The 13,371-nt window shown below is 36.0% G+C and overlaps 2 protein-coding genes across 5 annotated transcripts in view; one reads left to right on the forward strand and one right to left on the reverse strand.

The window, feature by feature from the left end:
- Positions 1 to 557: 557 nt before the first annotated feature.
- LOC103395302 (gap junction beta-1 protein-like) lies at positions 558 to 4,640 on the reverse strand. 4 transcript variants are annotated; one of them, XM_017041585.2, is made up of 4 exons: positions 3,166 to 4,640; positions 2,307 to 2,365; positions 2,103 to 2,159; positions 558 to 1,810 (listed from the first exon to the last, which is right to left on the reverse strand). In XM_017041585.2, the coding sequence occupies exon 4, from the start codon at positions 1,782 to 1,784 to the stop codon at positions 1,062 to 1,064; it is 723 nt and encodes a 240-aa protein (XP_016897074.1). In that variant the 5' UTR covers positions 1,785 to 1,810; positions 2,103 to 2,159; positions 2,307 to 2,365; positions 3,166 to 4,640; the 3' UTR covers positions 558 to 1,061. The 4 variants fall into 4 exon arrangements, with proteins under 4 accessions (XP_016897074.1, XP_024921737.1, XP_016897073.1 ...); XM_017041584.2 differs by having other exon boundaries at positions 559 to 1,798; XM_025065969.1 differs by lacking the exon at positions 2,307 to 2,365.
- A 143-nt stretch (positions 4,641 to 4,783) lies between these two features.
- ophn1 (oligophrenin 1) overlaps positions 4,784 to 13,371 on the forward strand; it is a 14,831-nt gene continuing 6,243 nt past the window's right edge. Inside the window, exons 1-12 of the mRNA XM_025065963.1 lie at positions 4,784 to 5,032; positions 5,117 to 5,412; positions 7,616 to 7,711; positions 8,182 to 8,243; positions 8,550 to 8,621; positions 9,539 to 9,640; positions 9,726 to 9,836; positions 10,395 to 10,499; positions 10,573 to 10,702; positions 10,784 to 10,884; positions 11,291 to 11,382; positions 13,116 to 13,194. Of these exons, the coding sequence (XP_024921731.1) occupies positions 5,259 to 5,412; positions 7,616 to 7,711; positions 8,182 to 8,243; positions 8,550 to 8,621; positions 9,539 to 9,640; positions 9,726 to 9,836; positions 10,395 to 10,499; positions 10,573 to 10,702; positions 10,784 to 10,884; positions 11,291 to 11,382; positions 13,116 to 13,194 (1,104 nt within the window). The 5' untranslated portion in view covers positions 4,784 to 5,032; positions 5,117 to 5,258. The remainder of the gene's footprint in view (positions 5,033 to 5,116; positions 5,413 to 7,615; positions 7,712 to 8,181; positions 8,244 to 8,549; positions 8,622 to 9,538; positions 9,641 to 9,725; positions 9,837 to 10,394; positions 10,500 to 10,572; positions 10,703 to 10,783; positions 10,885 to 11,290; positions 11,383 to 13,115; positions 13,195 to 13,371) is intronic.

The raw sequence follows: 13,371 nt of genomic DNA on the forward strand, positions 1-13,371 counted from the left end.
TGTGACAAAAATGCCAAATTCTCACTGTCTTGTTATTTATACAGATCTTGAAAGATTTATATAGATGTTTAAATATTTTAGAAATGTGACCAAATGCAACAATGGGGAAAAAAAAGAATACAGTACTGTACACTCTAAACTCACTTAACTAAACTGACGGGGCCACTGGACTTCCTTGTAGTGCCAATAAAGTGACGCGTCGGTAATCAGTGCAGACAATAGAGATATCACTGTAATCCATGAGACGCTCAGTTACAATACAGCTTCCAACCACTTGGTGGCGGTAATATGTCATTCAGATTATTAACAAGCTTCAATAAACAGAGAGAGGCACTTGGGCGGCCTCCAGTCTGAAGTGAAAGATATCAAGAAGTATTTAAAACCAAAAAATAAAGAAGAAAATGCGGTCAAACCCACCAAAAAAGACCGATTTTTAAGCAAGTACAACCCCGAAGTACAGCTTTGTATTCAGTGAATACGAGAACTCGTTTTGGATACTTGTGTATGCTGAGAGAAGCTGGTAAACTACGGTATGTAACACCCTTAATACCTAACCTAAAAACAACATTTTGAAAGAGAATCTTGATTTAAAGGAACAAAAGTTTATTTTTCCTTATCCATTTGATTAATACATTGTTATTAGATAAGTACATGCTGCTGGAGACTCTCTGTAAATGCATATTGCACTGTAACACATACCACCACTTTTATAATGTATGATATGATATACAAGATAGTATACATGTATTTAGTTTATATTATAAAAATGTATGTAAATAATGTAAAATTATTTTAATAAAAGACAATAAAATATTTTAATAAGAATGTTAATTTTTTGCAGCAAAAAAATACACAGGTGTCTGAACATTAAGACCATATTCCCAGTATTTTGTGACCTTATGTTAAGTACAAAATAGCTGTTAAAAATGTGTTACCATTAGAAGAAATCGTGGCCACACTAACATTTAAGATTTTGAAGTATAGCATAAAATGATGTCTAAAAAAACAGCAGCTTCTTGGTTATAACCCTTTTCAGCTAAAAAAAATCTAATCAAATTTTATTAGAAAAAGTTGAGTTTTTGTTGAATCCAAGCCACAGAGGTTGCATCACCAGTGCGGTGCAAATGTTTGCTGTAGGCTTTCCCCATCAAGAAAACGATTTCAGCCACATTTAGAAAAATACAAACACCTGATGCAGCCAGCATAAACATGGTGAATACTGTTTTCTCTGTAGGCCTGGACACAAAGCAATCCACTGTGTTTGGACAGGGGTAAGAGTCACACTTGACCAGCCGGATCATCTTATATCCAGGATAAATGATGTAAAACAAACACATGAAGATGACTTCAAATATGGCACGAAACAACAGGCTAATGACATATGTCCACCACAAAGCACCGGTGATTTTCATTTTCTGGGTCTTGAGCTGCTCAATGTCTTTGGGGCTGGTCCTTCCTGACAGTCTGTAGATCCTCTTGTCTAAGTGCCGCCGGTGTGCCACATGCATGGCTACCAAAAGGGCAGGAGTGGCAACCACGATAAGTTGAAGTGCCCACAGACGAACATGAGAGATTGGGAAGAAGTAGTCATAGCAGACACTGTTGCAGCCTGGTTGCTGGGTGTTGCAGATGAAGCTGGACTTCTCGTCACCCCAAACACTCTCTGCTGCCACCACCAGGACCAGGATGCGGAAGATGAAGATAACAGAGAGCCAGATTCGGCCGATGCCTGTAGAATGTCTGTTCACCCCGCTGATGACTGCATAAAACGTTGCCCAGTTCATCTTTGGTTCAGGCTCTGAAAGTCAAGCTAGATATTTCACATATACAATATCAAAACAGTAAAACCTTCATCTGCACTGATTCCACACAAACATATTTAAAGTATATACTCTTTAGAAGTGTCCAAATATATAGCAAGAAAGAACACTTTACTACTTGAAATATTCTGTCTTGTAAACATATAAATATAGTGTTTATATATATTTATAGTTGCTATTTCATAGAATTAATTTGACAATATATTTTTACTGGTACCCTTAGCATAATTATTTAAATCATAATTTATTTGATAATTATTAAATAAATAAATGGGTGCAAACCTTTTGATCAAGGTTCAAGATTCTCTGGCAGGAGCTGTGACGGCCACTCAGCTCCTTCTGAAAATGGGAAATGAGTATACGGTATTTTTGTACAATGCAGTATGCCATCGTGAATAGTTTTGTTTTAATGATTAAGGAAAAGCAAATTTGTGAAAATATTTTTCACAAATTTGTGCAGTTAAATTAGTGATTAAAGTTTCTCACTTTGCTTTCTGGTGTTCGTCCTGTATCCAAATAAACTCCCCCCAGGGAACAGCCCCTTTCTAAGTAAAAGAAAACATTTGAAGTGGAGAGAGGACATGGTTTCAGGGAGTCTTGGAGGGATCGAGGCTCAACAGGAGGACATCGAGGCTGTGTTTGCCCAGTGGCCAAACTCTGGTAGCCTTTCCCCATGCACCCAAGGATAGAGCCGCATCTCTCCCTACCTCTGTTGCTGCTGCACCTATGGGGCAGACGTCTACTGCTCTATAATGTGCTGACTTTCCTTGTCTCTACGGTGATCTGACATCACACCTGACATCTTCCTACCAGTTCTTTAACTGCACTTCAGCTTTAGCTTCAGCAATCCTTTCCTTGTCTACTGATAGTTCTTCACTACTTCCAGCAGCATTTATCAACTCTACCTTTAACTATTAGAAACACTTAGTTTCCACTGAAATGAATGACTAATGTCTTTACAGTGTGATTTTTGGTCAATCATACATGGTAAAAACAACAGAGAAAACTACAACGGTGTTGTAAACAAGTGTTCACATACAGAAAAACTCCAGGTTTACATAAAAAGACAGCTGCCCTCAGGCAATGCAAAAAAACTCACCCATAAAACGAAGCGCATGAGGACAGAGATACTGCAGGCACCTACTTTTTGTTACTCTTGAAGCAACACAAAATGTCTTGTACCAGTCAAGCTGAGTCAAATTGATTGATTTATTCTTGAATTTAGTGGTCAAGTCATTACTTTAAACTATAAACAAAGACACAGAGGAAATGCAGAAACAAGAAAAAAAAATCAAACAGCTTTTTTTAGCTAGATGATTTACAATGAATCTAAATATTTACTCACCTTAAGCGTTGGATCTATTTCTTTTTCATTCTATGAGTTTGAATACGAGCGTCAGAGTACCATGACTTTGCATTGCTATTGATTTCTCTCACACTAGCCGCGGCCCTGCACTGGAAAGGTCATATGCCTCTCACACACAAAAGCGCCATTTACAGTGAGCAAACAAACAGTGTCAGAGCCACTGTTTTAATTTATGCAAAGCTCAAGAATTTCTGTGGGAACCACATCTGTCTCCCTGCCATAACTGTAATGTGTTTAGTGATGTAGAGAGTAGGACTGCAGAATATGGGGCCAAACCTCAGGTACATTCCTAAGCTCACAGGTCTTTTCTGTCAGCATCTCCAGGCTTGTTTATTTTGCTGAGATTCTTTTTGGTAAAGAATTGCATCCGCAGGTCACGTTCAGAAAACACTGATGCAGCTTTTTCGTTGTTACTGTACTGTATAGTTTTATTTATTTATTGCTATAACACAAATTTGTAGCTTGTATTTTTTATTCATAATATTAGTTTGATAATGTAATAACTTTAATGGCAATTTGACTGGGTTCTTGGTATTAAAACAGTTTGCAATCTGTTTCAATAAAAACAGGAAGATTGTGACATGCAGTAATGGCACATTACTGCTAAAACAGGAAGTCATATGGCGCTAACAACATGCTTACTCAGTAACAGGAATAAAAAGGTGCTTTACCACTATTTCTGCATTGTTGCTGTAGATGCTAAAAAAAGTGACATTACTTTGTAAAATATGTGTTTTGAAATATTTCTGTAGCAAATATAGGATGATTCTAAATCAAATCCACTTTTTATTCTGATTGCTTTTAACTCTCACGTCAGGATGGATTCTTGTAGACCTTTCTGTACAAGGATTTTGTCAATTTTACAATAAAACCTGGCAAATTAGCTCAACTATGCACAAAAACCTGATTAGGGTGCAGAAAAACGGCTGCTGCATAGGAGATTATAGAAGCCTCACAGTTCTAAAAGTTTAATTAAAAGCTTTAATTGAGGCCCCCTTTCAGGACTGCATTTATACGGATATGGTCAGCATTGATGACAAAACAAACCAACAAAGTGTAAAACAGAAATACAATAATATTTAGTATTGCAGTATCATTGGGTAGAGATCTGATTCCAGCTAAAATTAGTTCTGCTGTGAATCAACAACTCTGATGAAACTACAACTGTCCTCATTCATATTGATTTATGGCCGCAGGGAAGCCTGATGTCAACATCCAGTGTGTCTGGAATTTCCTGAGGACAGAAAGGTTACAGGTTAAAGCCAGCCTACATCCTCAAAGATCATGGTGATGAAAACGAAAATAAATTTGATTCAGCTTATGTTCTTGTGTCTGGTAATTGATAATAATAATAATAATAATAATAAAACAATTTACACTTCTTACATTAAATTGGCAAAGACTTTGTTGACAGGAGCATTAGTAAGTTTTCTACTAATACATGTGTAATTCCTATTTTTGAAGTAGCATACAAGTTCTACAAAAGCATTTTTGTAACCGGAATTTGGCTGCGTTTCCTTTAAGAACTGCCTGGATCCGGAAAGGGAGGAATGAGTCTTTAGCCACGGAGTTACGTCCACTCTAGCTTAGTGGTACGTTGCAGGCGAGGATGTTAGGGATAAGAATAAGACAAAAATACGTATAGGGAAAGTGTTTGTTTTCATTTACGTTCTAACTTCTAAAAAAAAATCAAACTTATTGTTTAAGTTAACTATAAAGACATAATATAATGGTGAAAGACAGACGCAGGTTTAAGGGAAGCGTGACGTATTTTCGAAACGGGACATTTCCAAAAGGCTTCCTGCCCTGGAACCGACGCTAACTCAAGGAGAAGTGGAGAGCCAGGGTGGGCATTTTCGAGCTTTTTTTTTTTTGCAGTCAGTGTAACGAAAGAAGGAAGTGAACCAAGTTTGTACGCTGTTGGTTAAAGTTCACAGGAGAACAGCAGTTACCAGAGCCTCCCATGAACACAATGGTGTAGCTGCATCAGTCAGATGTGTGCTTGTGTGTAGGCAGAGCTGCTCACTATCGACCTCAGTCACTCCTTTGTCTGAAGCCCAGTGGTCCTGAAGATGGGACATCCTCCTCTTGAGTTCAGTGACTGCTATGTGGACAGTCCCAACTTCAGAGAGACTCTCAAATGCTATGAACTGGAGCTCGAGAGGACGAACAAGTTCCTCAAAGAGTTGGTGAAAGATGGCAACAGTGTAATCGCTGCAATTAAAGGTGAGAATGCTATTTTCTGTCTCCCTAAGTAATAACAACTGGTGTCAAAATTCAAAATGCCTACTGTAAAGTTGCCAGGGGCGCTCAGAAAAAATAGAGGGCCGTACTTATCTTTTGTTATTTCTTATAAAAATGAATTTAAATATTTATTTAGTTCTCAACTAATAGAGTTTGCGTCGTAAACAGCGTCAAATTAAGAAATTTGACGAAATAAAGAATCACAGCAATAACTGCGTTTTCTTCCATACAAAGTTGTTCTAATAGACATCAGGTGGTCAATGTGACCCATGTACATGAGAAATGTAGTGCAAAAAACCCCAAAACAAAACAAAACAACCCCCCCCCCCCATAATTCTTTAATTTCTTTAATTTTAGTTTTTAGTCAAATTAGTTGGCCTCCATCTGGACAGGCAGGAAGTTAACTTTTCATTTCCTGTCTCTAGATTTTTAGTCTGTTCATGCACATCTATTTTACATATTGTTATATTTTTGACAGAGAGATCCAAACTGTACCTGTGGTGACTATCCTTGTTTTGTTTATTTTTAATGGTTAAGGCAACACATATACCTGACAAAATTCATAGTATTTACAAGTATACTTTGGTGATTCTAATAAACATTAATAGTAGTTTTAGTTTAGAAGGAAGTAGGAGAGAATACATAAAGTGGAACATGAAACCTTTGTGGGCCAACATATAATAGTGCTTCCCCGTTACAGTTACATGATTCACTTTTCAGACAGTATTTTTTACTGCTTAGGGCAAGTACACATCAGTGGGTATTGGAAGCTAAAACGATGACTTTCAACCCCCAGTCATGTACACTTCTTTTGCAGCCAAATTTGTTAAAGTAAGCAGAAAGTAAGCAGAGATGTTTTTGTTTGACAGAAAAAAATATATAATTCTCAGAGATATAGCTGTGTGTCCCTGCACTAATTGACAGTTAAATTCCCTTCTAGATATCTCTCTTTAAAGTTTACACTTGGACTAATTTAATCTTTTGTTTTCATTTTATTGACATTTTATTTTAGGACAAGGAAAAAAGAGTGGTCAGGGACTGTTCTTATTTTTTAAGTCACAACAAAAAAACATTACCTACCTACTTACCTAACAGATATTTTGTTTTGTTATGCAGACCTATTGTGCAAGAGTTTATTTGCCAGAAAGCTTTTTTTTAATTTCAGCCATGAAGTTGTTTTCAAAGTTGTTGAACTGTAGAGAAAACTTGGGACTGAGTGCAGTTTCTTTATTACTTATTAAAATAGAATGTGTGTTGAATCACAACTTTTGACATATACTGAGAATTAAATTAAATAGGATTCACCAAAAATCTATACTGGCTAGTCACACTTACAAAAAAGTAATGGGGAATTATTCTCACAGATGCACAGCACTTTTGCACACTGTTCTCTGCCTTTAACCCATCGCCAAAGTGAGCAGAGAGCAGCACAAGTTTAGAGGAGCAGTGTGTGTGGACGATGCCAGGCCATTACTGCCTAGAATTAGAGCCGTCAAAATGATGTGTGCAAGTTATTACGCTGTGGAAACTTGAAATACCATCTCTTCCAGCAAAGGCTTCAACATCCAGTCAGACATGTCAGACCAGTCTCACTAAGCGCAGGGCAGTTAATAAGTCTACAGCTCACAAGTTGACTGACACAACTGTCAAATTGATTGTGAGAGGCGGTAGATTAATATTGTTGAGGACAATGGCTTCACCAAAGTTTTAAAAGCAGCTCTCAGCACGTTCTACAAGCAACCCTTAAGATGCACAGTAATGACTAAAATCCATCAAATCTATGAAAATAACAGACGTAGCTCTTACATATTTTTAGTATGATTTGACTGTGATACTTTGTGATAATTTTCTTGACAGTTTGACATATTTACATTTCCATCATTTGGATTAGTCACAACTGAAAATAAAAACAGGGGTGAAAGGCAACACAGTTATGAAAAACAAAAATTACAATGGTACTCTATTGGATAAGAGACAGCTTTCTTCAGCTAATGATAAGTCTTGGATAATTCCTTGAAAAACACATTCGACTTGAGTCTCACCAAATACTTCACCACTATTGTTTCGTCCTAGCAGGTTCAGTTGGTCAGCTAGTCTCTTTTCTGAGTTAAACACTGATTAACACAAGTTTTATATTTTTTAGACCAGCAGAAAAAAAAGTTTGATTTTCTGTATTTCATTTTAGGTTATTCTGTTGCTGTGCAGAAGTTTTCTCAAACTTTAAGTATGTTCCAGTTTGACTTTGTTGGTGACTCACTAACTGATGATGAAATCAACATTGGTAAGGTTACACCACAGTTCTCTAATATGTCATACACTTTAAAAATGTAAATAGTTATCAGGAATGGACAGATTTTTGAAGAAAACACAGTTTCTTCTGTCTTATTTCAACTACAACATATGTTCACCATGATGTAGCAAGTCAAATATCTTAAGTTTATATTGAGTTTGTGATATGTGATAAACTTGGGAACAACAAGATAACAATAAAGCCAGAGGAAAGATGTAAGTGTTTTTGTCTCATATCTGGCATGATATAGTTCCTGTGTAGGTGTTAAAAAGGTTTTTGTCTCATATCTGGCATAATATAGTTCCTGTGTAGGTGTTAAAAAGATGCTAAAGATATGTAGTTTGACTCGTTTGTGCGTGTTCTTGTGTGTGTTTATCTCTTTGTTGGTGCTTAAATGAAACTATTGGATAATAGTATTGTGGTGAGATAACTTAACTAACCTTTTTGTCATTTGTACCCAGCTGAGTCCTTCCATGAGTTTGCAGGTCTTCTGCAGGAAGTTGAGGATGACAGAATGATGCTGGTGGGTTATCAGTTTCTTGCACACTAACTGTTCATCCTCTTTAAAACCTTTTTTTTGACAAAAACCTTTTTTTTAACTGAAAATAAACTGGCTCAACTGTGTACATATTATTAAAAATAACTTTATTATTTTTTTATTTAAACAAAAAAGTTAGGGGAAGTTTAGGAAATTATATCAACTGTTAAGGAAAAGTGTGCAAAAATATAAGTATTATATGTATCCAGATGTAACATCTGACTGTTCAGTGCATATTTATACGACTTAAATTTGACTTTAATAACCGCTGCTCGCCGTTTTTCTGTGCAGGTTCAAAATGCTTGTGATCTTCTCATCAAACCACTAGAAAAATTCAGGAAAGAGGAAATTGGAGTAGTAAAGGTGAGTGTAATTACTGATCCTAATGCTCAGACTATATATGAAATATACATCTTATTGAGTCAATGCATATCAATGCTAAATAATAGTCTGGACCTGATATTTTTTACTTTTTTAGATCATTTAAAAACACACTAAGTTTTTAAAATCATGCGTCCTTGATAGCCATGTAAATGGTAATAATAAGTCATAATACTTGCAGTGATCTACAGTTATGGAGCAAATGAATACAATAACAATAACATAATCACTCCTATCAGTAATGATTTAAAAATTCCATTTTCCATGTCTCACTTTCTGGGTTGAATTGAGAGTATCTTCATGAATGTCGTGCACATAAAAGGTACTACAGATGCTACCAGTGGAAATCCCAAATTCCACTGACAAGTAGCCAAGATTTTACAGCTGTCCAAGAAAAAAGAGAGGCTTATGCTGCTAGACTTGAAATGCTATTTCTGGGCTGCTCAAATAATAGTTCTGTTGGTTTGGATTCAGAATGACACTCACACTAGATTACTTAATATTGAAAATAGTTTATGCCAAGAGCCTTCAGAAAAACCTGCCTTTATATGTATTTATTTGTATTTCTGGTTAAAATACAAAAGGGAATATTTAAAAAAAAATATTAAAAAGTAAATTATACAAGTTACTTTTGTCAGTGGATGGACATGATTCAGTCCACTTAAAGATTAGAGGCAGAACTGAATAAAATAGAATACTGAAAAGAACTAAATACCGAGAGACATTTGGAAATAAATTTGCACTCCAGATTCAAGTACGCAAAGAGACCTCAAATGGGATGTAGAAATGGAAAATTGTATTGAGATATTTTACATTTATGCATTTTGTGTGACTGCAATCTAGGTTTGAAACCCATGTATGTCTTTTCTGTTTTTACAATGTTCCTCTCTGTATTGCAGGAAAAGAAAAAGAAGTTTGAAAAAGAGAGTGAAAAATATTACTCCCAGTTAGACAAACACTTAAATCTTTCCGCCAAAAAGAAAGAAAGTCAGCTTCAAGAGGTACGGCTATTTGTTTTTTTTCCACTTGAGTGACGTGTTTTTGTGATCTCTAGCTTTATATAACCCCCCCTTCCTTTCTCTGAAGGCTGATGAACTGTTAGACAAAGAGCGTGTAAACTTTTATGAGTCATCAGTGGAGTATGTTTATCAGATCCATCAGGTACAAGACAAGAAGAAATTTGACATAGTGGAGCCTGTGAGTATTTCATTTGGTTTATCTGTATATATATGTTTTAAACTGCAGTTCTTTTTTGCATTTGTTCTTGCAATGCTACTCTTTGTTGAACACAACTAACCTGGTGACTGGAATGAGGCACCAAATGAAAATAAGTTTTTGTCCACCCAACTTATATTATTTCTTGAACATTAAAGGCATAATCAAGTTTGTTTTTGCTTATTTTTTAAGGCAGCTCTGCTTTGTCACCTGTCAGAGGATTTCTCCTATTATCTATCACATGACGTGTCAAACTTTACAAACGCTGGCATGACTTGACGATCCAAATACATGGACCATAGACACATTACCAGTGTAACATGTGCCTTTTTTCTATTTCTTCACACTATTCAAACTAGTAAAAATAAATACAGTAGTTTGGGCCTTTACACTATCGTGCTAGTACAACGGTGTACATGTGCTTATAAAAAAGTCTCCTCTAAGTCTCCTCTTAGCCATACTGATGTGCATGTAATATTTTTCAGTGATTGTTTTTAACTGTGGTAATTCAAATTAATGTGCATTTTGTTGGTTGCAAAGGTGCTGGCATTTCTTCACAGTGTCTTAACACTGAATAACCTGACAGTGGAAATGACCCAGGACTTCATGCCATACAAGCAAGAACTGCAGCTCAGCTTGCAGAATGTAAGTATTTACAACCTGAAATACAGTCTTTTTGAACATCATAACCTCACTGTCGTGCTGGTTTGGTGCACAGACCCGGAATCACTATGAGAGCACTCGCGAGGAGATGGAAGACCTGATGAAGAGGGTAAAGCATCCATCTCAAATCTGTAAAATGCACAGCTTCCAGCCAATGGAGGGTTACCTATACTGTCAGGAGAAGTGTAAGTGTTGAATTGGTATCACAACATTGAAACCATTTTCCCAAATAAAAACTCTGATTTTTAAAAATAATCTTTTGACAGGGGCTTTGGGTATGACATGGGTCAAATATTATTGCAAGTATCACAAGGAAGGAAGGCAGCTGGTCATGGTTCCTTGTGAACAGAAGCCTGGCACCAAACAGGTATTTTCCAAAATCTCAATCTGTTGTAGATCTTAAATCAAATTTTGGTTGTGGGTGTTAATTTGTTTAAGTTAAACATAGTAATACATTTTTGCATTTAATTTTGTGTATTGCAAAGCAGGAGACAGTTGTTTTCAGTTGAAGTCAATAGCTGTGTGAAGGCTCCACTCACTTTCCGTTCAGTTGGCTCAATTGTCCTTAAATATGCAGAAGTTTTAGTGATCTTTTAATATTATTTTAATATTATTTGATATTGCTATTCTGTGTAATATGATGACAATTTTTGTTTACTACAGAACAACTTGGCAACCTGGTTGCATGAAGATTTCCATTTAAAAAATGTTTTGTAGTTGTCTGTCTTGTAAAGCTGTAGTGTGACTAAGTTATATTCCATTGTCACTTGCAGGGCCCGACACAGCTGACACTGAAATCCTGCATTCGCCGGAAGACAGAGTCCATAGACAAGCGCTTCTGCTTTGATGTAAAAACAAGTGAGAGGTAACACAAACAAGTCTGAGTTAATGCCACAGGCAAAGAAAGAGATAAATGGGTTTAGGGTTGGGTGAACAGGTGGCTTACAAGGACAGTGAGTAAGGGCTAAATGGATGGCAGCCCAAATATTCCCTTATCAACGGGTGCACGCAGCACCAGATGGCAAACGCTGTGATGTCACAGAGGACTGGATTGTATTTATATTAGCAGGTCATGCAGTACTCATTGCATTTAATAGACGCTTGTGTTGTTTATTATCACAGGGTATTTTGAAATGTTTAAAAGATGTTTGAATTATGCACTGAAAGTTGGAAAGTTAAACTTATTTGTGCCATTACGTTTTGGTTTTTTTTGGCTCAGAATATTCAACATCAGTGTCCCATTAGATCCTTTTTTTCAATTAATTTCCATAATGTTCTGCGACAGACCTAATCAAGTGACATGATATACTTATATATTAAGTTCACAATATACCTAGTAATGCTACGTTCTTAATTTTCTTTAACGTGACTACCATAAATTACCCGCATGAACAGAAGATGCAGCGTCACACACATGATGTGTTTTCAGAAATAGCTATGGCTATGACTTATGTTAGTGAATATGCATCAAATTAGTGAACAGTTTTTATTATTAGATAGATTTTTGCAAAACAAATAAATAACTGTAAAGCCCCAACTCCAAAGTAAAGACAACAGGACAGAGATCTTACAATCTGCAAATTATTTATGACACATAAAGAACAGCTGGTGTGTTTTCAACAATTCCTGACTCACATAAATGACACGACAAAGTTATTTTTTTTAAGATCTGACAAACTTTGTTAATTTCTTGTGGGGCTAAAATAAATGATGAAAGACAGGAAAACCACAAGGTTTAATTCTCAGTTTTCACTTCAGATGTCAACAACACAGACCAGTCAGTTCTTCACGTTTCAAGGTTGTTCTGCTGCTGATTACTTTAGATTTTCTTAAACATAATCTTGTCTCTCATCATGCGTCATATTTTCCTCTTGCACAATATTGTTGGAAGTGTTTCAAGATTAGAAAACATTTTCTTGGTTAGCAACATGGCATTTCATACTTGTGTGGGGTGAATCTAAGCCAATCCTCAAGTAAAGTTTGAATTCCAGGACCAATTTTAGCACCAGTACTTCAATGCACTCCATTGTTTATGCTCTAGTATACCTCACATGTTTTCCAAACTACTTTTGCAATGTAAAAATCAAAGTAATCTTTCCAAACAAAGCTACAAATATATGATAGAAGTGCTGTGATTTCTAGTGCTAAAGTACTGAAATTTTGTGTTGAGTTTCTGGATTTAAAATTCCATTTATATTCATGAAATTGAGCATCTTTATTACAGGAGGGTTCTCAGCAAGTGTTACTCGTTTTGTTTTTCATAGCAGTCGAAGTGCACAGTTGTTTTAGTTAACAATTGATTTAGTTGCCCTCACGTTGTAAAACTTGGCATCTGACTTTATTGCATATCTCATTAGCAGATTTCATCAGTGAGACAGAGATCGCCCTGTGCAATTATTATGTCTCAATCCAGATCCACAGACTTATTAATACACCAAAGGCTAATAATTGAGAGATGAGCATAGAATGTCATAGTCTCTCACTATAATCTTATTTTTACCTTTTATTAATAATTATAAATGTATGATTGATTGTTTAAAGCTAAAGCAGTGCATCTAATGGGACGAAATATTTTGTCTTTTGTCTTGTTTTTCACAGAAACACACCTGTTACTTTCCAGGCTCTTTCAGAAGGTGACAGGAAGACGTGGATGGAGGCCATGGATGGAAAAGAGCCTGTGAGTTGATTTTTTTTTTCATGCATTATTTTGAGGGACATTATAGTAATCACATCTTAGCTGTGATGTTAATGCCCCTTCAAGCATTTATGCACTGCTAATTACCAATAACTGATTACCTGTATTCTAGGGGTTGATTGATTGATTTTAATAGTGCTTTTCCCCATTGGAAATATA

The sequence above is a fragment of the Cynoglossus semilaevis genome, chromosome 19 (genome assembly GCF_000523025.1).
Source record: "Cynoglossus semilaevis isolate Cse_v1.0 chromosome 19, Cse_v1.0, whole genome shotgun sequence".
Lineage (NCBI taxonomy): Eukaryota > Metazoa > Chordata > Actinopteri > Pleuronectiformes > Cynoglossidae > Cynoglossus > Cynoglossus semilaevis.